Source organism: Mus musculus, chromosome 14, assembly GCF_000001635.26.
Source record: "Mus musculus strain C57BL/6J chromosome 14, GRCm38.p6 C57BL/6J".
NCBI lineage: Eukaryota > Metazoa > Chordata > Mammalia > Rodentia > Muridae > Mus > Mus musculus.
The window spans coordinates 5,465,445-5,492,470 of NC_000080.6; the positions used below are offsets into that span (position 1 = coordinate 5,465,445).

Genomic DNA, 27,026 nt, shown 5'->3' on the forward strand with positions numbered 1-27,026 from the left:
TCCTTTTGAGGTAAGGTTTTGCTATGTAGTTCTGGTGATTGGCCTACCAGTCTCTACAGAGATGGGACTGGCTTCAAACTTGTAGTAATCTTCCTGTCTCTGTTTAGCCTGCTTCTTAATTTCTTAATATGACCACTGTCTTCTCATTTATTAATCTCCTTAAAACTTTCATCTCATTCTTTTAAAAAGCTGTTAGGTCGTTTTTAATATACTTTGTTTTTTATTTATCTTTTAAACCTGTATGTGGGCATGGGTGGGCGGGCATGTATGTACAACAGGATCTTTCTACATAGCCCTGGCATCAGCAATAGTGTCTGGATTTGGTGTTATTTCTAGCTCATAACTCAAGGTGTAAATTCTACAAATGACCTTATTTTCCTGTTGTCCTCATCTCACCTAATTATTAAGAGAGAAAAAAAAAACTAAATGTCATTTTAAAATGAAAAACAGATTTTTTTTAAAGCACAATATAGGGCTGGCGAGATGGCTCAGTGGGTAAAGGCATGGGCCACACAAGCCTAATGATGTCAGTTAAATAGATCACTAAATGCACATAAATGTGGAAGGAGAGAACTAAGGCTACAAAGTTGTCCCCTGACCCGCACATGTACAGAATAGCATGTTCTTCTGCACACACACACACATTACTAATAGTAAAAAAAAATGTTATTATTAAAAATAAAAAACTGTTAAATATTTTAACTACCTAAATCCCAATGTGTAAAAAGTGTACATATGATAAAATAAGAATTTTTGAATTGGTAGGTTATGTCTCAACATGGCTACTGGTTATTAATGTGCAACAGGATTCCATAATTGCATGTATTTTTTTCCTTCCTTTTGGCTAAAGTATGGTAAGATCATGTATTTTTTTCTCCGCACAGTTGTTGTTGCTTGTAAGAGAAGAAAATGATTAATAATTACAAATGATTCATCTAACAAAGAGATCAGTATAGAAAACTATGAAAAAGTATTCCATGACTGCTGGGTGAGGTTGTTAACGATGCAGAGAAAAGAACAAACCAACATGAGGTCTGCTTTCCACAGAGAGAGGATGAAACAATTGAGTCTAAAATAAATATAAATTGTGACAGATTTACTTGTAGTTCAAGAAATGGCACGTTCAGGGCAGGAGAGTCAGCTATAGGTTAAGAGCACTGGTTGTCTTCCAGGGGACCCAAGTTGGGTTCCTAGCACTCACACAATGGCTAACATTCATCTGCAACTTCAATTTCAGAGGATCTGACACCCTCTTCTGGCCTCTACACATACAGCAAAGTCATGGTGCAAAGACATATACTGTGGGCAAAATGCTCATACACCTAAAATAAACTTGAAAATAAATATGTTTTCTTTTAAAGAAATAGAAAATATGAGGTTCCCTCCAAATGTGCAGGGGAAAAGCCAGGGGCAGCATGGGAAGCTAGTTCTTATGATCCCCCGAGAATACTTCTAGCAGAGCCCCTCTATACAGTGGTAGGACCCAGCCACTTCAGATTCCAGCTTAGAGCTCCAAAGCCAAGACACGCAGTTGCCAAGAATCAACCCAGGTGCTCTCGGAATCAATAATTCTGTGATTATTCTCTCGGAATCAATTCTGGAGATTAATCACATAAGGAGCCTGAAGGCAGCTGTAGGTGACTCAGTAGCCAGCATGACATCTAGCAGGGAGGCAGGAATCCATGAGACTAGAGAGGGCCTTTGAAACTTAAGGGCTGGGGAAGGCACTTCAGGAAAGGTCCCCAAGCAGTCCTGGGCTGCATAGTAATGGCAGTGGAAAAGGAAGACACAGCTCAACATTGGCAACTGTCCCTTAGGGGGACTTCTACTCACTGAAAAATGAGACTCTTAACTTACACCACAAAAGAGAAATTCAGTACAAGTCTGTATGAACCATAAATGGAGTTTACTGAGAACGACTGTGTGGGGGTTGGGGGGTGGTAGTTGTACATATCACGGGGCCGTCTTGGTTACTTTGCTACTGCTATGGAGAGAAAGCATGACCAAGGCAACGTATAGAAGAAGGCGTCTACAGGGGCTCCTGGGTGCAGAGTGCTAGTCCATGACTCTTATGGTGGGGAGCATGGCAGGAGACAGGCATCATACTGGAGTGGTAGCTGAGAGTTTACATCTGATCCACAGGCAGGAGACAGGGAATGCTATGGGCTTTTGAAACTCCTCCATTAGGCTACACCTCTTAATCCTTCCCAAATATATGGGGGCTATTTGCATTCAGACCTCCACAGTGCCCATGGACTGCTCAAGAGAGAAGTTATCAAAGTCACATCTAAGTGTCTTAACAATAAACTCTCTCTCTCTCTCTCCCTCTCTCTCTCTCTCTGAGAACACACACACACTGTATTGTTGATCTCACATCTACCCATTTCCCTGTAGCCAGACTACTCCCAAACTTGTTATGAAGCGGAAGACATTGACTTACCTGTCTCCATCTCCCTGAGTTCATGCTAGGGAAGTACTCTACCAACTGAACAAATGCTTATAAAACAAACTTTGGTTTTGTTTTGTTTTGTTTTGTTTTGTTTTGTTTTGTTTGGAAATAGCATGATGTAGCTCATGGTGGCCCTGGATTTGTACTTTTCACACCTTTCCTGAGTCTTGGGATATCAGTAATGTTCCATCACGTCTGACTTAAAGAACTTCTCTTTAGTACATGAGGTTACTGTTGTGTCCGGCCAGCAGATCACAACATGGGTTCTAGCCTGGAAAGGCATTTTGGAAACCTGGAAGAGAAGAGGGGCTAGGTGGCGAGATAAAGAAATGTAGCTAAGACATTCATTCTGATCAAAGCTCAATTTTACTGTTCCACACGCAACTATAAAGCAGGGAAAGGGGGCCCCTATTCCCGCCAATTAATCTTGGGTTGCAATAGCAGAGTGACAATGTGCAGGGCTCCGAACAGCAAAGCAGCAGGTTCCAGCAGTGGGCATGGCAGAATGATTGAGCAAGAAGCTCCACCCCTGAGCAAGCAGGTTTCAGGCTGGGGGAGGGGAGACTACAGGTTACAAAGTGGTATGTCAGGTATGTTGTCTGTGTTTAAAGACAGATAAAAGATGCATAGACCAGAAAAGGTCAAAGGGATTCATAATGTACTTAGGTTACAGTGTCAGCGCCTGTTTGGTGTGCCTGTATACCTGTGTGTGGATGCATGTGTACAAATTTGTGTTCAAATTTGTGCTGAGGCAGGAGGACACCTCATATCCATCCAGAGACTTCACCTGGGGATCCATCCCATAAACAACCACAAAAACCAGACACTACAACAGATGCCAACAAGAGATTGCTGACAGGAGCCTGATATATCTGTCTACTGAGAGGCTCTGCCACTGCCTGACCAATACAGCAGTAGATGTTCACAGCCATCTATTGGTAAAAGCACAGGGTGCCCAGTGAAGGAGCTAGAGAAAGGAACTATGGAGCTGAAGGGTTTGCAGCCCCATAGAAGGAACAACAATATGAACTAACCAGTACCTCCAGAGATCCCTGGGACTAAACCACCAGCCAAAGAAAACACATGGTGAAACTCATGGATCTAGCTAAATATGTAGTAGAGGAAGGCCTGGTTGGTCATCACTGGGAGGAGATCCTTGGTCCTGTGAAGGTTCTGTGCCCCAGTAAAGGGGAATGCCAGGGCCAGGAAGAGGGAGTGGGTAGGTTGGGAAGCAGGGGTTGGGGGTAGGAAAAAGGGGATCTTAAGAGGGGAAACAAGGAAAGGGTTTAACATTTGAAATGTATGTAAAGAAAATATCAAATAAAAAAGCATTTGTTAGGATTTTATAGGATGATAACTAATTGCAGTCTTCATCGTTTTTGAATGATGTCTTTTGGCAGACACAGGTGAATCATAAAGTAATAAAATGAATGTTGAAGGACCCGTAGAGAAACCTGTCCCCAAACAGATTGTGGAATTTATTATCTCTACTTGCAGTTACCAGTGATTTTATATTTGAAGGAAAGCTGAAGCATACACTGCTGTGTTTTCTGACAGCTTTTTATTCCCTTAGACTATGCTTTTAATTAATGAGAGTTATTACAGAAATACTGATGTATTTGCCATTAATGTGTTCAACATCATCATCCACAGAATTTTCACAGTAGCTAAATATTTGACAACAAGGATGCAGCATGGGTAAGTTTTCCAACATTAAGTTCCTATCCAGAGAGTTGGACACACTCTCCACAATGAATTTATGATGGACTTTGTAGTGCAGTCTGGCTCAGAAGAAACTATGGAGCCCAGGTCCCGTGAAGAATGCAGAGATCCATCTGGGTCTGATATCTGTGGGATTTCATGATCACACCTGAAATAACAAGGTTTTTAAGAGTGAATAGTTGGAGATCAAGGTGTTAGTCATAAGAATAAATGCAATGTACTCAATTGTAACTAAAAGCTGACAGTCAATATGTACTGTATATAGCCTTATCAAAATATCAAATTAGTTACAAGAACAAATAAACAACCAATTAATAACAAAACTTTGAATGAAAACAAGAAAAACCAAATAACTAAACTAATCAAAACTCAAACCAAAATCAAACCAAAAAATTGTGCAAAGCAAAATTCTTAGTCTGCTCATTTTGTAGCGCAGACTTATAGCCTGTGGCTGTCCTTGGCAACTAAGTAGAAAAGCAGTTCCTGCAGGTAAAAATCTTTGCAGGAGAAATTTAAGCAACACTCTCCTTTTGGATTGTGGGTCTGAAGGATATGGCCTCCCAAGTCAAAGCAGAACACAGGTTGTAGACTTGGACCCAAGGTTTTACAATTTTGTTGACTGATCTCCATGTAATTAGTCATGATGACCCATCAGGAAAAGATAAATTTGCACTCAGATTCTTCCTGGATGCCCAGCAGCTCTTAATGTGTCTCAGCATTTCTCTGAGTCCCTTTAAATGTGCACTCTTCCTGGGCCAGAGGCTAGATGAAATTAAGGCCTGTTCATACCAAAGAAACAAAATAAAGGAGGAGCATACAGCCCATTACAGCCATGGTTATTAGGGATGAGAGGCAACAGTGGTGTATTTCCTGTGCACACTCAGTGCTCTTCCTCCAGCACTTCTCTTTGAGGGAGATCATGTCGTGGTCTGTGCCATGTTCTGCTTTCTGCTGGACTATTTCAGACTTAGGGAAGGAAGAAACAAAGGCCTGGTAAGCATTTGTCAATTGAGCTGTCCCTCCCAGAACAGCTCTATTCAGCTGGACAAACCAACATGACCTATCAGCTGAGATCATACCGTGCATCCCAAGTGTCATAGAACACCTGAGCTTGGAATTGTTTCTCACCTTTTAAAAACTGCTAGAATCAGAACTGTCAATGACACATTATACTGGAGTTTAAAAAAAACACCACATTTCCCCAGTTGTGCGGGTATATTATATTGAGTAATAACAATTGAACAATGTCTGAATGTGAGTCCAAGAGAGATGTGTGCAACCTAGAAAACCATGTGGATTCCTTATGGGGTGCGAGCATGCCCTGAACTGAAGTGAAGGCTATGATTATTTCTCCAGTGCAGGAACCTCACAAGGTTCCTCTTGTCAATCCCTCTATCTCCAAATAACCAGAGACAACATACAACACAAAACCCCATGGGTACTTCATAGGTCCTAGAATCTGCAAGAGTTTGCTAAATAAAAATATTCCCAAGGCCGAGCAATGAACCTTAAAAGTGATGGTCATGAAAAAAACAGAACACCCCTGTACATCTATGACTATTGTAGGGCACACTCTCAAACACACCTATTTGTGTTTATGCAATACAAGCATATTGTATTGCAGTGCCCCGTTTAGTTTCCCGGTTAATACAAATATAAAAATCTCCCAGGAAACTTTAGAGGCATAAAAAAACAAATCTTGAATGGGAAAGGTACTTAGTGGGCAAAGCATATAGGCAGCGCAGTCAGTGATATGCTTTCCACTCATAAACCGGTCTGGGAATCAGGGTTCTTGTCCTATTATCCAATCTGGCTCAGCAAGTTCCCAAGGCTGTGTAGAATAGGTTTGTTTCCCAGCCTAGACTCACATGTTGGTGGTGGACCAGCCTCTTGTTCTTCCTCACTGTTTCAGACTTGTCTCAAAGTAAACAAATTCTTTCAATAGGATCTCCATTTTCCATCACCTAACTGACTTGGTGTCCAAAGGTATGAGCCCAGAGTAATAGGAACTGTCTATAACAGGATCCAAAGGAACCATTTTCTCCCCAGAATGTGATTGTCTCAGGGCTATTTTGAGTAAGAAAAGGCTGACTAGTTGAAGGACAAAAGCTTGCATGGATTATCTCACACTGAGTTCATGGAAGGGCTGCACCACACAGTACCATTTCATTCTTCAGCAAACAGACATCAGGATAACTTCTCCTTCAGGGCTGCTCTGAGGACCACTACAACCCTGAATACCCTAGACTCTGTGGATACCTCCTACTTGTTCTGGAAGGACTGGGTCAATGAGGACTTCTTTTCTACTTTCAGAACATGGCTTCTAACAGACATAACCAATTTTATACTACCAGAACTGTCTGAAGGTCCTCATTTCTCCCAACCCCAACTGAGGCTGATTTTAACTCTGAGAAAATGATGTTGAAGAACAGTCCAGCTGAATGCTACACAGATAAGATAGTGTGAGTACTTTAGATTATCAAGACCCTCAATGGGCTCCTGAAGCAGGCCTGGTTTGCTCCACAGCTATGGGAATTCTGCTGGATCCAAGTTCAGCTCCAAGCAACTCAATCTCTCAATGAGTAAAATCCAAGACAAAGTACAAGGCAAAGCTTTACTGAGCAGAGATAGCAGGAAATGTAATGGTGGCAGGCAATGAGGAAAACAACCTGGAATGCTTAGAAGACACAGTGAGCCACCTGACCTTCCAGTGGTCCTTCACAGTTCACCAAGAGCAGAAAAGAGTCATAAACACAACGATTTTATACAGCAATGTCCTCCTTACCTCCATATACCATATCCCTTACATTTGCTCTAAAGATTTCAATGAGAATCAATAGTTTTGTCTCTAGTCAGTTAAAAATCTGACCCTACAAGAATTCCTGTGTCCTTTTATTCTTGGGTGTTAGGTGAGCATGCAGAATAATTGGACTGCTGTATTTGATATTTCATAGGTGCAAACTAAAACCTCAGAGTGTATTTCTCATTAAATTTGACCTCTAGAGACACACACAGCTGCATTTATGCACAATCACACACACACACGCACACACACACACACACACACACACACACACACACACTTGTATATACAAGCACCCATATCACAAACACAAAATTACCTAGTATTACACTAATACACAACTTTAGTATAAACAAGCTCAGCCAAACGTGGTCCAAACACACACAGACAAACACACACACCACACACAAGGAACAAAAACATACACACCACACAATACACACAGAGACACACAAACACAAATCAATGAAAATATTACTGTCGCCCAGCAAAGTTCCTGTTGCATGAGCAGCTACTGGGACCTCTGATGTATATGTGTATAAGGTTCTTAGACTCAGGCAGTCTTTGCGGCCCTCATCTGTAATTAACTCCTCTTCAAAAAAATTTTTATGCAGATGCTTTCTGGTCCTACCAGGAAGTTACAAGCTCTGCACAGATAACCTGGACAACACAATACCAAATTCCCAAGAAAGAGATTCCTAAGAAAAGCCCCCAGCAAGCCCCATGTTGACTCTCTCGGTCCCCTCACTATACCTACACTGGTTCCTTGGTAGCATCAGAGGAAGACAGTGACTTTTGGTCACTACCCAGGAACTTTTCAACCTATTACAGTTCATGTGATATTAAATCTTCCTCAATATCAGTCAGAAAAAAAGCTGGTGAAATAACGTGCTGTGACATTTATGAAATGCAGCACTGTGCCAACTATGAGGAGGAATCTATCCTGAAACAAAGCCATGCCCACGATATAGTTAGCAAAAGCCATGTTAGCAGAGGGATGCACGGTAGGATTCTATGCATGTTCATGGTGGAGCCAATAAGACAAACCCAAATCTCCTAGGGAGATAACTCTATGCAGGGAAAGTGAAGAAATCTAACACTTATTTTTAAAATAGCTGTATTGTTTATTAATTTGATGAAATAAATGAGAGAGGGGGTGCTACCTGATAGTGAACAGGAGATGCAAAGACTACTGGACAGAAAAGAACAGGAAATGTCACTTTTATTGAGAGACCAATGCTCAAAGAAGTAATATAGAGAATAACTGGACAACTCAGATGTCACTGAATGGCCTCCCAACATACCGAGAGAGACACAGGTCAAGAAAACAATGCATACACAAAAAGAAACACACAGACACACTGTCAGAGACAAAGACACACACAGAAGCACACACAGATTGATTCACATAAAATCATAACTGAGCAGAAAACAATGAGGTATCTGTTATGGTTCAGGACCAAGATAATTCAGACTATGCAGAGGAGATGTTTCAAGGGAGACCCAACGACTCTGCGATCATTTTAGAGGAATAAAAAGCACTAGAGAAGCCCGGTCATAGTGGCTCACTACTTTAATCCCAGCACTTGGGAGGCAGAGGCAGGCAGATTTCTGAATTCAAAAACAGCCGGGTCTACAGAGTGAGTTCCATGACAGCAGGTGCTTCACAGAGAATCCCTGTCACAGGGGACAGAAAAAAAAAAAACATCTAACAAAAATCACTAGAGAACACTCTTCTTGGTCAGAATTGGGGGCATATATTAAGAAATTTTTTCATGAAGCCTCAGAAATCACACACCAAACCTAAACCTGTGAGAAGCCTTTCTGTCATCTCTGGTCATCCAGACAACTCCAGACTCTCAGGCCCAGGAATGACCACTCCAACATCACTCAAAGAAAATGGGACTGACAATATGCTACTCAGGACCTCTCAGTGTGAACCAAGATATATGAAGCCTGTAGAGACTATTTTGAGATAGAGGGGAAAGGGGGGAATGGAAGTGGCCAAAAGACAGCAATGAAATCCACTTATTTGTCAATTAAACTAGGCTGTCATCCCTGCAAACTATTTCCTACCTAGAATCTCACAAGATCCCTGTAAAGCAAATGAGCTACAGGCCTTTACTTCTTCCTTCAAAGCTCTTTCTATTATCAAGAAGGGCTCCAACACAGCATCCTTCAAACTTAAGGCATGTAGTGTTGTGATGTGTAATCAACCTATCTCCCTTAGTGATTCTAGCAGAGCAGGAACATTTGCATGACAAACATGCAGTTTCTTGAACCAGGCTACCTCCACAGAGAGTCCTGTAGATGATCACATAAACAAACACTTGGAGGAGACATAGGTGAGTGCCTGGAGAAGTTGGTGGACTGTGACATTGGATTGTCTATGTTTATGTTTAGACATGAGGGCAATCTGCCTCTGATACACATCATCCTACCTGCTGCTCCTTGGCACTTGAGGCACAGATGTTCTTGCTGGCCTCCTCACAGAACCTCTTTTCTTCCCCATGGGACACTTGCCTTCCAGCCTGCTCCACCAGCAGCTTTCTGTTCTCATTCAGTAATATCCTCACTTTTTCCTTTAGTTGAGAGCACTCACGGAGGCGGTGTTTCTGCTTGATGCTGATCCACAAAGAAAAATTGGTGATTCCCAGCCAGATTCCATTGGCTTTCCACTCCTACAAGTCCCATGGTCCCACTAGGGCCCTGAACCCCTGACAGTCCCAGAAGAGTCTACAGTATATGTAGCAGCACCAAACAGAGGCAGGTCAAATCAAGATACCAGCCATATTCCACAGGACTCAACAAACTTCTGAAAGCCCTGACACCAAGAGTGCACCCTATACATCACAGAAGAGGAAATGTTCTTCATGGTTGATTATAGGTCTGTGGGACCATAAAACCTTCAGCAGGGAGAGGGCTTATCTCCTCTGAGAGAGGTGAGCTGACCCAACAAGTGTACACTCTTTCCATTTTTGTCGGGAATCCTAGATCTTTTAATCTGTGGTCAGAACCCTAGAGGTTCAGGGTTCCTGGATATTCCCAGCGTGGTGGAAAAGTTTTCTATATAGAGGGCCTTGAATTTGGAAGAATAAAGATTGGAGGGTCTTGGACACTCTTCACACTTAGGACAACTGAGTCCAAGAGGTACAAATCCAAGACCCTTGCCTCAGGGCAGTGTTCCTAAATAAAAAAACAGATAACATAGAACCAGAGCCCTTGTGTTTTTTCAAAGTCGTAAAAGGACAGAAGCATTCCCTGCCTAGTTCTGGGGGTCTCAGTTGTGTCACTGACTCACCTGTAGGAATAGTTATCTTTTAACAGTTCCTCGGAGAACTTCATGGAAATAATTATGGACTGGGTCATTTTATCCATATCCAACATTGTCTTCTCATGTTGTGATTTAATGATGTTGAATTCAGTGTTCATTCTGTGTTAGGTCATGGCCCAAGAAGCAAATAAACTGCTGAACTGAGGATTCAATAATCATGTGCAAAAAGGCTGTATCATGGACTACCCAAGCCAATTGCATGCCACATCCTAGTTCCTTAAAACTGGGTCCCCTAGGTGCTAATTAAACTTACTATCCTGGGCAGAGGACAGCAGAGCCAGGGGACCAAATGGAGCTAGCTGACCTTCAAGGGCTTCCCGGGCAAGCATGTAGGAATAGAGTACTTCTATGACAATTTTACACTACACTGTGCCACAGGCATGGGTCCAGTAGATATCTGTAATGACTTTCCTCTTATTTTTAAGGCAGGGATTCTCATTCCTTGGTTCCTGTTGTTATGTGAATTCCCAGAGGACACAACTAGTATTTACAGGAGAAAGGCTTTATCACATCTCCTCCCCCAGGAGATTCCTGTGTAACAACAAGGAAACACCAGGAGCAAACTTCCCTGGTGATCACTTTGGACCTCTATGGACAAACACTAAAAGGACCTGCAAACTGTGCATCACACAAATCCTCAGACCCCATCAAAGGTCCCAGAGCCTCAGTCCTGAACAAAACATACACAGCTAAGTTCACACACATAGACACAATTAGAATGCCAAATAAATCTAGGGAGGTGCCATCTCTCAGAATATAATGAACAATATCAGAGTAAACATGTGATAGCCTGCAGGCATTGCATTCACACACTGAGAGACAGTAAGTGTGAGCAGGTCCTTCCAGCTGTTGACAGCAACAATCAGATTGCAAGCACCCCAAGGTCAAGTACAAAAGATGATAATAAACACACAGCACCATGTTTATCCAACAATTAAACACCTGTCAGGGCTACTTAATTGAATGATGGGAGATGACACACTCCATTCATGGAAGGAAATTGGGTTAACAGATGGCACAATACAGGCAACAGGGTACTGGGCATAATTCCTACCTGTAGTTCAAATCCTCATACATGTAAAGGTTCAGGATTCCACAAATTTCCTCCATGTCATTGCTGATCTTCCTCATATGCAATTTCAGTTCTCTAACTTTATTTATATTTGATATCTGATTAGTGATGTTGGAATTTTGGGTTGAAGTATTTCTAGCAGACCCTGCAGATAGATAAACACAAATGAGTTTGCATACTTGATGGCCCAGGGCAGGGGAGACCATTCAGAGTCCCAAGGAGAAGACTGAGGGAGAGAAAAGGTAAAGACAGGGTGAATCCCTAAAAGAGCAGAAAAGCTATCTTCCAGCTGGTTTGCTAAGCTATGTCCTCTTCCTAACCACCATTGTCAGACATATGCCACACTCCCTATTACAGGACCCCTTGCCCTGAAATCTATAATTTGCCTCAGACGTAAAGATATGGGGAACATTGTCAGGTCATATCAGATGTGTTGCAGGGAAATCCTGGATTTCATAGTGCTTAGCACTATCAAGCACTAATTAATAGTGTGTCTTCAAATCCAATGTGTCTGAGTCCTCACCACATGACATGACCAGGGGAGCATCCTTCTCTGTTCTTTTCATCAGATACTCAAGTTACCTACAGTAATCTGGAAGGTGAAGTGCTTCAACTCCCTTCCATGAAAGGAATAACACACTGATATTCCCATAGAATGCCCTCCTGGCATTCTTTGCCACTCAAATTGAAATTAAATAGCTCCCAGAAAAGTAGCTACAGGTTTGTCAATTCCTGGCTCTGTCAAACTAATCATCAGAAATTCTTGACTCTTTGACATTGGCAAAGTCCAAGGCTTCAGCTTGTAAGACCTACTCCTGGACGGCCCAGCTCAAGCCTACCTCTACCAGGAAGATCCCAACTCTGCCCAGGACTCACTGTGCCTTCTCAAGAATGACTTCCTTCTTCCTTTTTCATGAGAAAGGATTCCCTCTTCCTTCTCCGTTGGTCTGGTCTCTCCTTCATCGCCATTCTCTTTCTGAAATAGCCTGAGCAGCCAGGAAAACATTCCTGCTGGTGATCCCAGAGCAAACAGAAGGTATGAACCACAGGCAGTTGCTGTCACCACAACACAGGTGACAACACAGAAGATTCTAGTTCTATCCTAGATACAAGAGATTCTCCAAGGAAGGCATTACTGATGATATCACTAGCAACTGCCATGACCTACCTGCTAACTAGTTCTCCCCAACTTGGTCCTTTTCTGGGGTGCCTCTCTTGGAGCCTCTCATGGACCCGTGGGATCCCCTTTGGCAACCTCTCCTTCCAAAGCTGGAGAATTCTAACTGCTTTATTAGATGTCATGTGCTTTTGAGGGGGAACGTTGGTTAGGACTCTGACATGCTTAAGAGATTTTGTTAGCCCCAAATCTCTAGGGACTGTGGATGTAGTAGATTTTTCTCAAAAATAAATATGCCACCTGAGTCAATTCATATGACATATACTCCAATTTCCCAGGGATTTCCTGTATCACAGAGGCAAATATCTTTCTCCTATACATTTAATGGTATAAAACCTGGATGATATTTTCTAACGGTGCATTCCTTGATAGTGGTTATTCTTGTCATTCTTTCCATACATAAATACATACATATATATGTATATATATATCTATGTGTTTCACAAAATCTCTGGTTTACAATGCTATCTTTTATAAGGAAATCTCCCTATTCTTTCAAACATAGGGGATCAACTACAGGGCAAATATAAATGGTAAACTTGCTGTCCCATCTTCAAAACATTATCTTGCACATGGTCCTGTTCTCAAATACAACCAGACAATTTAAGTGGGCATCAGAGAGCAAAGGTCATCCCGGACTTTACATTACTACATTTTAGCCTCATTGCAATAACTTCTCCAATATCTGTCTTCCGGAATTGAGAAGTTGAGCAATAAGGATGTTGCTGGTTGTACCGTGATACTGTACTCACAGCAAGTATAAGACTCAGGAGGTAGGACAGGGAGTGCAATGGCCTGAGTTGAGATGAAACCTCAATTTTAATGTGTCTATAAGTTCAGGATGCTGTCCCTTGGCATTATCATCTCTGGCTTCTGTGTTCTTATGCTGGGTCTGCTGAATCTGTGCTATAATGCCCGCTAACCTCACAGATAAAGAGTGAAAAACTATGTATGTCTTCATTGGGAAACCATCTGAATTTCACTCCCTTCTTGAGCCAAACAATATCAATATGCAGAGCTCAAAAATCAAGGGGAGATAGGTGATAGATTCAAAGTTGAGGTCTTTTTCTTCCAATTTTCCTTTTCTCTTTCACTGAGGGTGGCTTATGTGTTTGCTGGCCTAACGGGGCCTGGATCCAACAACAAGGGGCTCACTGTATACAGGATCAATTTTACCAAGAAAAGGATTGTTGCAGAATCATGGCATGGCACCAGCTTTACCTCCAGCTGACCTGGTATAGGACAGAAACCTGAGCTATCTGGGGAAAGGAAGCAGCATGCAGTGTCACACAGCTCTCTCTGATGCAACTGCTAGAACTAGAATAGGGATGTTTGTTTGTTTGTTTGTTATACATACACAAAAAAGTAGGGTAGAGTTGGTACATGCCTGTAATCCCAGCACTCAGAAGGTTTTTAAACAATTGTTTTTGTTAGTATTCCTGTTGTTTCTATTGGTTTTGTTTTGAACTTTCCCAGCTATTTGCACTTGACCCAGAAAATTAAGCCCATACTCTGTACAGTCCTATCACTCATTTTAATCAGTGATTTTACTCTTAGCACCCACTCCTCAGATGATCTCATTACTCACTTTCAAATAAGAAAAAATAGTCATACAGACATTAGTTAACTTGTATGATCTCATGTAACCAATTCATCATGACTGTAGAGTGGCATCCCAAACTTTGGAAATACCCAAGCTTCTATTTTTGAGTTGACAGGCCTCTGTGGAAGACTCATTATCTGGTATGGTAGAGGACCTGAAATGGCTGCCACCTAAAGGCCAAGACTGCCCCTCCAGTGCCTCTGAAGCCTGAGGCAGAGGTCAGCCAACAACACAGGAACACTTGGTTGGCCACATCAGGTTCAGGACTGTACTTTGGATGAGCCCTGAGACCTGGATGAACAGAGGTCTCTTGAATTCTTGTGAAGGTGAGCACGAACACTTAGACTTGGGTAGAATAATGGATCTTTTGGATGCAAGTCTTTCTTTTTTATTTATCTTTGCTATGTTCATATTTTATGTCAATAAAAAAGGTACCCTACTTTACAACTTCTAGTCTCTCTGTGTGTTAAAGTGATTGCCAGTGTATACACAACTAGAGTTACTAGAACAATACATTTTGTCACATTTTGTTAAATAATTAAATATTTTTGTATTAATATCTTTTTACTAATTCACTTTACACTCTGTTTTTTTTTGCCCCCTGACACCCATATTCTTTCCCCAATACTGCTGGCTGCTTCTTTTCTGAAGGAATATGGGGCAGCTATCTCAGGTCATCCCTTCTCCTACCAAAGCTAAGTGACCCTGTCCTGGAGAAAGGTGCTGCAGGTGCTGGTAATGAATGACTTCTGCTTGGCTTTCTTCTTGCTCCACTTGGCTGGCTTTGAGCAGTTCTTGCAGAACTGTCCTTGAACTTGGTACTTCATCCTGATGGTCCATATGAAGCACTTGTTTTATTAATGTTCTTGAGAGTATTTTTCCTTCAAACCTACTCCCACTAGTATACTAACAATGACAAAGGAAATGAGATATGAGACATCTATTCCAGGAGTTTCCAATTGTTCTCAGACCAGCAGTAGAGAAACCCACAAAGCTGGCAAAGGTAAGTGAGGTCACACAGGTACCTTAGAGCATACTGCTGTTTTCCTGCTGCTTTCCTAAGGAATGTTCTAGAGGATTATCATATCTAGACTCCCATAGATTCGTGTGCACTGGACACCAAAGGGCTCAACATACTTTGCTTTTGTCACTCAGCTTCCTCAAGTATAAAAAGTCCCCCAATTTAGAGGGATTTGAAGATATAAATAAGTCCCAGTGGATAGAGGTTCCTCAAAAAATGTGTAAGAACAAAGAACTGCTTTAGAATCAGAGAGACCAAATGCTTACCAAGAGCAAAATCATAGCTCAATAAATAAGAAAATCTGAGTAATAAACCATCAAGTGAAAAAGGAAAGTTGCACGCCATTCACCAGTAAGGTTGGTACATGGCCTTCAGGTAGATCTATGTGGGAATATCTGAGGAACCTCCATATTGATTTCCATAGTTGTCATAGCAGTTTGCAGTCCTACCAGAAATGGAAGAATGTTCCTGTTTCTTTAAATTCTGACCATGTGTTTTCACAGAAGTTTTTGATCTTGGCATTCTTCACTAGAAAGTATACTGCTGGACACCAACCTCAGGGTCATTTTGGTTTTATTCCCTGAAGATTAAGGATGTTGCAGACTTCTTCAGTGCTCTCAGCCATTCAAGATTCATTGTGAATTTTTTGTGTAGTTCTATACCCCATTTTTAGATGGTGTACTTAGCTCGTATGGTGGATAGCTACTTGAATTCTTTATATATTTTGTATATTAGCCGTGCATTGGATGGGGAGTTGGTAAACATTATTTCCGAATATATAGCTTGCCAATTTGTCCTATTGGCTATGCCCTTTGTCTTACAGAAGCTTTTCAGTTTCTTGTGGCCCATTTATAAATTTTGATGTTAGAAACTGAGCTATTGGAGTTCCGTTTATGGTATTTATCCCCATTCCCATGAGTTTGAGGCTCTTTCCTGCTTTCTCTTCCATTAGATTCAGTGGGGATTTGGCTGCACTGATGAATCTGCCGTTAGTTTTAGCTTCAATAGCTGCTTGGCTGGACTTTTTGGTCCTTGAGTTCATAAGCCTTCTGCTTTGGTGTGGAAATTCTGGAGTTGCTTTAGACCATTCTGATCATCACCCCTAAAAGAGAGAGAAGCCTTGCATATTATCAGGTTTATTCTGGCCAAAATGCAGAAGAGTATATTTCTCTTGTCCTATTTTGAAAGGACAGCTGACTAACTCTCTGATGCTTATTTTCTGGATGGAAAGTCTTCCTATGCAATAGGTCTGCAGTGTCAAAGACATATAGGTTAAAATACTCATAGATGTTTTTTGTTTCACCAGTCAACCAAGGCATACTATGCTTTCTCTTCTCTCTTCTGTCTTCTCTCTCCTCTCTTCATTCTCCTCTCTCCTCCCTCCTCCCTTCTCCCTTCTTCCCTTCTCCCTTCCCTTATTCTCATTCTCTCTCTCTCTCCCTCTCTCTCTCTCTCCCTCTCTCTCTCTCTCTCTCTCTCTCTCTTTCTTCCTCTATCTCCCTTTCTCCCTCTCTCCTGATGGAGCCTAAACTTTGATGGCCTGATTTCTCCTATTCAGAGAGAAAATCAAAAGATTCCTTGGAGATTCCTGTGGAGAAAAGGGATTTTCTGGGACTTCCTGCCATTCTCTCTGTGAGGGAGTGAAATTAAGTTAATTAGATACATTTGGATACATATTAATTTATTTAGCCTTATTCTGGCTAAGCCTTGAGCCTAAAGGAGATACTTGCTAGCATAGTAAGTTTCTTGGTTTTCTTTCTTGCTAGCATTGGAATATAGTCCAGTGTTAGTGAATATAGGCATAATTTAAATTTTAGCCCAAAAAGTATTTGGGGAATTGGGTGCGGTGCTGCACACCTGTATTCACAACAACTAGGTGAGGAAAGAGGGCCCAGATTGGGGAGCCAGCATAAGCTACATATTGAGACTCTGGATCCAGAGACAGGAGAAGAAAAAATGGGGGCTGGGATGTAGATCTGGGACAGAGCATATGCCAGTGCAAGGCTTGCCCTAGCATCACTAAAGTAAATAAGTAAGTAGAATCAAAGTGTTTTGCTGTTGAGAATGAGCGATTAGAAGATATTTAGCAAAGCAGTCCTTAATCTTGGGTGGGAGTGGGTAGCAGATAGGTAGTTAGAATTCGAGCTCAGTTTAAAAATGTGGGCGTATTTACAAAATACCTTAAGTGGAGAGAGGCTTGACTATACGTCATTGCCTAAAATTGGTTTTTATTTTCAAATGGTTCTGTACCTGTTGGCATTAACTGATGGTAGTATACCAGTTAATAGTCCAGAATTAATGGACACTTAGAAAGAGAAGTGTTTCAAAGCAAAAAGGCCACAATACAAGCTAGAGGTTGTACAGTTCCCCTTTCTGCCTGGATGGTGAGTCTTTGGCCTTGTGGGCTAGGACCACAGAAGTTCCTGTAATGGACAGCACTGTTGCTCACGGAATGTTTTGTTATCGGCGTAACAACTAAGAAAATTGACCCAGGGCAAACTTTTTGAATGTTAAGTTCTGACTACGGAACACATAGTGATTGCAGAATTGGGTCCATATTGCTGCCAGGGCAGCCTTCCAGTCTGTGCTGGTTCCATCTGTAGTCCTTTGGTTCTGGACTGATCAGGAACATGAGCCCTGCACCATGGCTTCTCAAGTACCCACTCATGGTTTTCAAGATATGACACATAACTCTTAAGTTCTATCACAATTGAAGGTAAAACCGTAGGACATGGGATTAGACACTTTAAGTGACTCATGATTCTGCTTGTGAGCAATTGATTAGTTCAAAATACCTGTAAGTAGTAATAGAGTGTTCATAAAGTTTTAATCATCTTTGGCTTATGTCTCTTGTAATTTGGGGGTGATGGTATGGCACCTTATTAAGAAGAAAACTGACTGGGGGTTCAGCTTTACTCCTTTCTGTATAACCCTGACTGTAGCATCTATACACTGTATGGCCAAGACTCTTTCTTGCTTTTGTTTGTTTGTTTGTTTGTTTGTTTGTTTGAAACAAGATCTTGCTGTGTAGCCCTTTCGGGCCTGTTACAATGTAGCCCAGACTGGCTTCCAGCTCTTGGGAGCACTCATATCTTAAACTCCAACATGCAAGCTTTCAACAAGATTAGTGATATGTTCTACATGGAAGTTTTATTGTATAGCCCAGGCTGGCTTCACATTTCAGAGGCTTGCTGGCACCTGCCTCTGGAATTCTGCAACCAAAGGTGTGCACTACAATGGCTCACCAATGAAGATCTCAAAGTAACAGTAATAAAAGGGAATTCGTGAGCAGCAGGGGAGAAATTATTTGAAAATCTAAAACACTAAAGAAAGTCAAGGAACTTTTTATAAACCAAATAAGACAATATGCCATGTATTTGAAACGGTATTAGCCATTTCGAGAAATAGAGTTTGATGCTGGAGACCTGCCATAAATTCCAAGTCAGATTGGGCCTGAGGTATGCTAGGGGACTCCCTCAAAACAAAGAAACAAACTGAACAAAGAAAAGGCAAGTGCATGTCCCTTAGGTCAGAGAACCACTGTGAAAGCTTTTAACTAGGAGAAGCAGTTAGTAGGTCAGAAACTATTTTGGCTGCTCAGGCTATGTCAGAAAGAGAATGGCGATGAAGGAGAGACCAGACCAACGGAGAAGGAAGAGGGAATCCTTTCTCATGAAAAAGGAAGAAGGAAGTCATTCTTGAGAAGGCACAGTGAGTCCTGGGCAGAGTGGGGAACTTCCTGGTAGAGGTAGGCTTGAGCTGGGCCGTCCAGGAGTAGGTCTTACAAGCTGAAGCCTTGGACTTTGTCAATGTCAGACAAAGAGTCAAAAATTTCTGATAACTAGTTTAACAGAGCCAGGAATTGACAAACCTGCAGCTACTTTTCTGGGAGCTATTTAATTTCAATTTGAGTGGCAAAGAATGCCAGGAGTGGGCACTATGGGAATATCAGTGTGTTATTCCTTTCATGGAAGGGAGTTGAAGCACTTCACCTTCCAGATTACTGTAGGTAACTTGAGTATCTGATGAAAAGAACAGAGAAGGATGCTCCCCTGGTCATGTCATGTGGTGAGGACTCAGACACATTGGATTTGAAGACACACTATTAATTAGTGCTTGATAGTGCTAAGCACTATGAAATCCAGGATTTCCCTGCAACACATCTGATATGACCTGACAATGTTCCCCATATCTTTACGTCTGAGGCAAATTATAGATTTCAGGGCAAGGGGTCCTGTAATAGGGAGTGTGGCATATGTCTGACAATGGTGGTTAGGAAGAGGACATAGCTTAGCAAACCAGCTGGAAGATAGCTTTTCTGCTCTTTTAGGGATTCACCCTGTCTTTACCTTTTCTCTCCCTCAGTCTTCTTCTTGGGACTCAGAATGGTCTCCCCTCTCCTGGGCCATCAAGTATGCAAATTCTTTTGTGTTTACCTATCTGCAGGGTCTGCTAGAAATACTTCAACCCAAAATTCCAAAATGACTAAGAAGAGATCAAAAATAAATGAACTAGAAGAACTGAAATTAGATATGAGGAAGATCAGCAATGACATGGAGGAAATGTGTGGAATCCTGAACCTTTACATGTATGAGGATTTGAACTACAGGTAGGAATTATGCCCAGTACCCTGTTGCCTGTATTGTGCCATCTGTTAACCCAATTTCCTTCCATGAATGGAGTGTGTCATCTCCCATCATTCAATTAAGTAGCCCTGACAGGTGTTTAATTGTTGGATAAACAAGGTGCTGTGTGTTTATTATCATCTTTTGTACTTGACCTTGGGGTGCTTGCAATCTGATTGTTGCTGTCAACAGCTGGAAGGACCTGCTCACACTTACTGTCTCTCAGTGTGTGAATGCAATACCTGCAGGCTATCACACGTTTACTCTGATATTGTTCATTATATTCTGAGAGATGGCACCTCCCTGGATTTATTTGGCATTCTAATTGTGTCTATGTGTGTGAACTTAGCTGTGTATGTTTTGTTCAGGACTGAGGCTCTGGGACCTTTGATGGGGTCTGAGGATTTGTGTGATGCACAGTTTGCAGGTCCTTTTAGTGTTTGTCCATAGAGGTCCAAAGTGATCACCAGGGAAGTTTGCTCCTGGTGTTTCCTTGTTGTCACACAGGAATCTCCTGGGGGAGGAGATGTGATAAAGCCTTTCTCCTGTAAATACTAGTTGTGTCCTCTGGGAATTCACATAACAACAGGAACCAAGGAATGAGAATCCCTGCCTTAAAAATAAGAGGAAAGTCATTACAGATATCTACTGGACCCATGCCTGTGGCACAGTGTAGTGTAAAATTGTCATAGAAGTACTCTATTCCTACATGCTTGCCCGGGAAGCCATTGAAGGTCAGCTAGCTCCATTTGGTCCCCTGGCTCTGCTGTCCTCTGCCCAGGATAGTAAGTTTAATTAGCACCTAGGGGACCCAGTTTTAAGGAACTAGGATGTGGCATGCAATTGGCTTGGGTAGTCCATGATACAGCCTGTTTGCACATGATTATTGAATCCTCAATTCAGCAGATTATTTGCTTCTTGGGCCATGCCCTAACACAGAATGAACACTGAATTCAACATCATTAAATCACAACATGAGAAGACAATGTTGGATATGGATAAAATGACCCAGTCCATAATTATTTCCATGAAGTTCTCCGAGGAACTGTTAAAAGATAACTATTCCTACAGGTGAGTCAGTGACACAACTGAGACCCCCAGAACTAGGCAGGGAATGCTTCTGTCCTTTTAGGACTTTGAACAAATGCAAGGGCTCTGGTTCTATGTTATCTGTTTTTTTATTTAGGAAAACTGCCCTGAGGCAAGGGTCTTGGATTTGTACCTCTTGGACTCAGTTGTCCTAAGTGTGAAGAGTGTCCAAGACCCTCCAATCTTTATTCTTCCAAATTCAAGGCCCTCTATATAGAAAACTTTTCCACCACGCTGGGAATATCCAGGAACCCTGAACCTCTAGGGTTCTGACCACAGATTAAAAGATCTAGGATTCCCGACAAAAATGGAAAGAGTGTACACTTGTTGGGTCAGCTCACCTCTCTCAGAGGAGATAAGCCCTCTCCCTGCTGAAGGTTTTATGGTCCCACAGACCTATAATCAACCATGAAGAACATTTCCTCTTCTGTGATGTATAGGGTGCACTCTTGGTGTCAGGGCTTTCAGAAGTTTGTTGAGTCCTGTGGAATATGGCTGGTATCTTGATTTGACCTGCCTCTGTTTGGTGCTGCTACATATACTGTAGACTCTTCTGGGACTGTCAGGGGTTCAGGGCCCTAGTGAGACCATGGGACTTGTAGGAGTGGAAAGCCAATGGAATCTGGCTGGGAATCACCAATTTTTCTTTGTGGATCAGCATCAAGCAGAAACACCGCCTCCGTGAGTACACTCAACTAAAGGAAAAAGTGAGGATATTACTGAATGAGAACAGAAAGCTGCTGGTGGAGCAGGCTGGAACGCAAGTGTCCCATGGGGAAGAAAAGAGGTTCTGTGAGGAGGCCAGCAAGAACATCTGTGCCTCAAGTGCCAAGGAGCAGCAGGTAGGATGATGTGTATCAGAGGCAGATTGCCCTCATGTCTAAACATAAACATAGACAATCAAATGTAATAGTCCACCAACTTCTCCAGGCACTCACCTATGTCTCCTCCAAGTGTTTGTTTATGTGATCATCTACAGGACTCTCTGTGGAGGTAGCCTGGTTCAAGAAACTGCATGTTTGGCATGCAAATGTTCCTGCTCTGCTAGAATCACTAAGGGAGATAGGTTGATTACACATCACAACACTACATGCCTTAAGTTTGAAGGATGCTGTGTTGGAGCCCTTCTTGATAATAGAAAGAGCTTTGAAGGAAGAAGTAAAGGCCTGTAGCTCATTTGCTTTACAGGGATCTTATGAGATTCTAGGTAGGAAATAGTTTGCAGGGATGACAGCCTTGTGTAATTGACAAATAAGTGGATTTCATAGCTGTCTTTTTGCCACTTCCATTCACCCCTTTCCCCTCTATCTCAAAATAGTCTCTACAGGCTTCATATATCTTGGTTCACACTGAGAGGTCCTGAGTAGCATATTGTCAGTCCCATTTTCTTTGAGTGATGTTGGAGTGGTCATTCCTGGGCCTTAGAGTCTGGAGTTGTCTGGATGACCAGAGATGACAGAGAGGCTTCTCACAGGCTCAGGTTTGGTGTGTGATTTCTGAGGCTTCATGAAAAAATTTCTTAATATATGCCCCCAATTCTGACCAAGAAGAGTGTTCTCTAGTGATTTTTGTTAGATGTTTTTTTTTTTTTTTCTCTCCCCTGTGACAGGGATTCTCTGTGAAGCACCTGCTGTCATGGAACTCACTCTGTAGACCCGGCTGTTTTTGAATTCAGAAATCTGCCTGCCTCTGCCTCCCAAGTGCTGGGATTAAAGTAGTGAGCCACTATGACCTGGCTTCTCTAGGGCATTTTATTCCTCTAAAATAATCGCAGAGTCGTTGGGTCTCCCTTGAAACATCTCCTCTGCATAGTCTGAATTATCTTGGTCCTGAACCATAACAGATACCTCATTGTTTTCTGCTCAGTTATGATTTTATGTGAATCAGTCTGTGTGTGCTTCTGTGTGTGTCTTTGTCTCTGACAGTATGTCTGTGTGTTTCTTTTTGTGTATGCATTGTTTTCTTGACCTGTGTCTCTCTCGGTATGTTGGGAGGCCATTCAGTGACATCTGAGTTGTCCAGTTATTCTCTATATTACTTCTTTGAGCATTGGTCTCTCAATAAAAGTGACATTTCCTGTTTTGTTCTGTCCAGTAGTCTTTGCATCTCCTGTTCACTATCAGGTAGCACCCCCTCTCTCATTTATTTCATCAAATTAATAAACAATACAGCTATTTTAAAAATAAGTGTTAGATTTCTTCACTTTCCCTGCATAGAGTTATCTCCCTAGGAGATTTGGGTTTGTCTTATTGGCTCCACCATGAACATGCATAGAATCCTACTGTGCATCCCTCTGCTAACATGGCTTTTGCTAACTATATCGTGGGCATGGCTTTGTTTCAGGATAGATTCCTCCTCATAGTTGGCACAGTGCTGCATTTCATAAATGTCACAGCACGTTATTTCACCAGCTTTTTTTCTGACTGATATTGAGGAAGATTTAATATCACATGAACTGTAATAGGTTGAAAAGTTCCTGGGTAGTGACCAAAAGTCACTGTCTTCCTCTGATGCTACCAAGGAACCAGTGTAGGTATAGTGAGGGGACCGAGAGAGTCAACATGGGGCTTGCTGGGGGCTTTTCTTAGGAATCTCTTTCTTGGGAATTTGGTATTGTGTTGTCCAGGTTATCTGTGCAGAGCTTGTAACTTCCTGGTAGGACCAGAAAGCATCTGCATAAAAATTTTTTTGAAGAGGAGTTAATTACAGATGAGGGCCGCAAAGACTGCCTGAGTCTAAGAACCTTATACACATATACATCAGAGGTCCCAGTAGCTGCTCATGCAACAGGAACTTTGCTGGGCGACAGTAATATTTTCATTGATTTGTGTTTGTGTGTCTCTGTGTGTATTGTGTGGTGTGTATGTTTTTGTTCCTTGTGTGTGGTGTGTGTGTTTGTCTGTGTGTGTTTGGACCACGTTTGGCTGAGCTTGTTTATACTAAAGTTGTGTATTAGTGTAATACTAGGTAATTTTGTGTTTGTGATATGGGTGCTTATATATACAAATGTGTGTGTGTGTGTGTGTGTGTGTGTGATTGTGCATAAATGCAGCTGTGTGTGTCTCTAGAGGTCAAATTTAATGAGAAATACACTCTGAGGTTTGAGTTTGCACCTATGAAATATCAAATACAGCAGTCCAATTATTCTGCATGCTCACCTAACACCCAAGAATAAAAGGACACAAGAATTCTTGTAGGGTCAGATTTTTAACTGACTAGAGACAAAACTATTGATTCTCATTGAAATCTTTAGAGCAAATGTAAGGGATATTGTATATGGAGGTAAGGAGGACATTGCTGTATAAAATCGTTGTGTTTATGACCCTTTTCTGCTCTTGGTGACCTGTGAAGGACCACTGGAAGGTCAGGTGGCTCACTGTGTCTTCTAAGCATTCCAGGTTGTTTTCCTCATTGCCTGCCACCATTACATTTCCTGCTATCTCTGCTCAGTAAAGCTTTGCCTTGTACTTTGTCTTGGATTTTACTCATTGAGAGATTGAGTTGCTTGGAGCTGAACTTTGATCCAGCAGAATTCCCATAGCTGTGGAGCAAACCAGGCCTGCTTCAGGAGCCCATTGACGGTCTTGATAATCTAAAGTACTCACACTATCTTATCTGTGTAGCATTCAGAGGGGCTGTTCTTCAACATCATTTTCTCAGAGTTAAAATCAGCCTCAGTTGGGGTTGGGAGAAATGAGGACCTTCAGACAGTTCTGGTAGTATAAAATTGGTTATGTCTGTTAGAAGCCATGTTCTGAAAGTAGAAAAGAAGTCCTCATTGACCCAGTCCTTCCAGAACAAGTAGGAGGTATCCACAGAGTCTAGGGTATTCAGGGTTGTAGTGGTCCTCAGAGCAACCCTGAAGGTGAAGTTATCCTGATGTCTGTTTGCTGAAGAATGAAATGGTACTGTGTGGTGCAGCCCTTCCATGAACTCAGTGTGAGATAATCCATGCAAGCTTTTGTCCTTCAACTAGTCAGCCTTTTCTTACTCAAAATAGCCCTGAGACAATCACATTCTGGGGAGAAAATGGTTCCTTTGGATCCTGTTATAGACAGTTCCTATTACTCTGGGCTCATACCTTTGGACACCAAGTCAGTTAGGTGATGGAAAATGGAGATCCTATTGAAAGAATTTGTTTACTTTGAGACAAGTCTGAAACAGTGATCAAGAACAAGAGGCTGGTCCACCACCAACATGTGAGTCTAGGCTGGGAAACAAACCTATTCTACACAGCCTTGGGAACTTGCTGAGCCAGATTGGATAATAGGACAAGAACCCTGATTCCCAGACCGGTTTATGAGTGGAAAGCATATCACTGACTGCGCTGCCTATATGCTTTGCCCACTAAGTACCTTTCCCATTCAAGATTTGGTTTTTTATGCCTCTAAAGTTTCCTGGGAGATTTTTATATTTGTATTAACCGGGAAACTAAACGGGGCACTGCAATACAATATGCTTTTATTGCATAAACACAAATAGGTGTGTTTGAGAGTATGCCCTACAATAGTCATAGATGTACAGGGGTGTTCTGTTTTTTTCATGACCATCACTTTTAAGGTTCATTGCTCGGCCTTGGGAATGTTTTTATTTAGCAAACTCTTGCAGATTCTAGGACCTATGAAGTACCCATGGGGTTTTGTGTTGTATGTTGTCTCTGGTTATTTGGAGATAGAGGGATTGACAAGAGGAACCTTGTGAGGTTCCTGCACTGGAGAAATAATCATAGCCTTCACTTCAGTTCAGGGCATGCTCGCACCCCATAAGGAATCCACATGGTTTTCTAGGTTGCACACATCTCTCTTGGACTCACATTCAGACATTGTTCAATTGTTATTACTCAATATAATATACCCGCACAACTGGGGAAATGTGGTGTTTTTTATAAACTCCAGTATAATGTGACATTGACAGTTCTGATTCTAGCAGTTTTTAAAAGGTGAGAAACAATTCCAAGCTCAGGTGTTCTATGACACTTGGGATGCACGGTATGATCTCAGCTGATAGGTCATGTTGGTTTGTCCAGCTGAATAGAGCTGTTCTGGGAGGGACAGCTCAATTAACAAATGCTTACCAGGCCTTTGTTTCTTCCTTCCCTAAGTCTGAAATAGTCCAGCAGAAAGCAGAACATGGCACAGACCACGACATGATCTCCCTCAAAGAGAAGTGCTGGATGAAGAGCACTGAGTGTGCACAGGAAATACACCACTGTTGCCTCTCATCCCTAATAACCATGGCTGTAATGGGCTGTATGCTCCTCCTTTATTTTGTTTCTTTGGTATGAACAGGCTTTAATTTCATCTAGGCTCTGGCCCAGGAAGAGTGCACATTTAAAGGGATTAAGAGAAATGCTGAGACACATTAAGAGCTGCTGGGCATCCAGGAAGAATCTGAGTGCAAATTTATCTTTTCCTGATGGGTCATCATGACTAATTACATGGAGATCAGTCAACAAAATTGTAAAACCTTGGATCCAAGTCTACAACATGTGTTCTGCTTTGACTTGGGAGGCCATATCCTTCAGACCCACACTCCAAAAGGAGAGTGTTGCTTAAATTTCTCCTGCAAAGATTTTTACCTGCAGGAACTGCTTTTCTACTTAGTTGCCAAGGACAGCCACAGGCTATAAGTCTGTGCTACAAAATAAGCAGACTAAGAATTTTGCTTTGCACAATTTTTTGGTTTGATTTTGGTTTGAGTTTTGATTAGTTTAGTGATTTGGTTTTTCTTGTTTTCATTCAAAGTTTTGTTATTAATTGGTTGTTTATTTGTTCTTGTAATTAATTTGATATTTTGATAAGGCTATATACAGTACATATTGACTGTCAGCTTTTAGTTACAATTGAGTACATTGCATTTATTCTTATGACTAACACCTTGATCTCCAACTCTTCACTCTTAAAAACCTTGTTATTTCAGGTGTGATCATGAAATCCCACAGATATCAGACCCAGATGGATCTCTGCATTCTTCACGGGACCTGGGCTCCATAGTTTCTTCTGAGCCAGACTGCACTACAAAGTCCATCATAAATTCATTGTGGAGAGTGTGTCCAACTCTCTGGATAGGAACTTAATGTTGGAAAACTTACCCATGCTGCATCCTTGTTGTCAAATATTTAGCTACTGTGA

General features: G+C 41.8%; 2 protein-coding genes across 2 annotated transcripts; one reads left to right on the plus strand and one right to left on the minus strand.

Moving 5' to 3' along the window:
• Positions 1–5,088: 5,088 nt before the first annotated feature.
• On the minus strand, positions 5,089–12,386 carry Gm8246 (predicted gene 8246). Its single transcript, XM_011244804.1, has 6 exons — positions 12,257–12,386; positions 11,363–11,525; positions 10,276–10,407; positions 9,416–9,599; positions 8,327–8,335; positions 5,089–5,127 (listed from the first exon to the last, which is right to left on the minus strand). Exons 1-6 carry the CDS (start codon positions 12,384–12,386, stop codon positions 5,089–5,091), a joined length of 657 nt encoding a protein of 218 aa, XP_011243106.1.
• Positions 12,387–15,091: 2,705 nt separating this feature from the next.
• On the plus strand, positions 15,092–26,820 carry Gm3187 (predicted gene 3187). Its single transcript, XM_011244861.1, has 6 exons — positions 15,092–15,163; positions 18,742–18,892; positions 19,628–19,790; positions 20,746–20,877; positions 21,554–21,737; positions 26,815–26,820. The coding sequence occupies exons 1-6, from the start codon at positions 15,092–15,094 to the stop codon at positions 26,818–26,820; spliced, it is 708 nt and encodes a 235-aa protein (XP_011243163.1).
• The last annotated feature ends 206 nt before the right edge of the window (positions 26,821–27,026 follow it).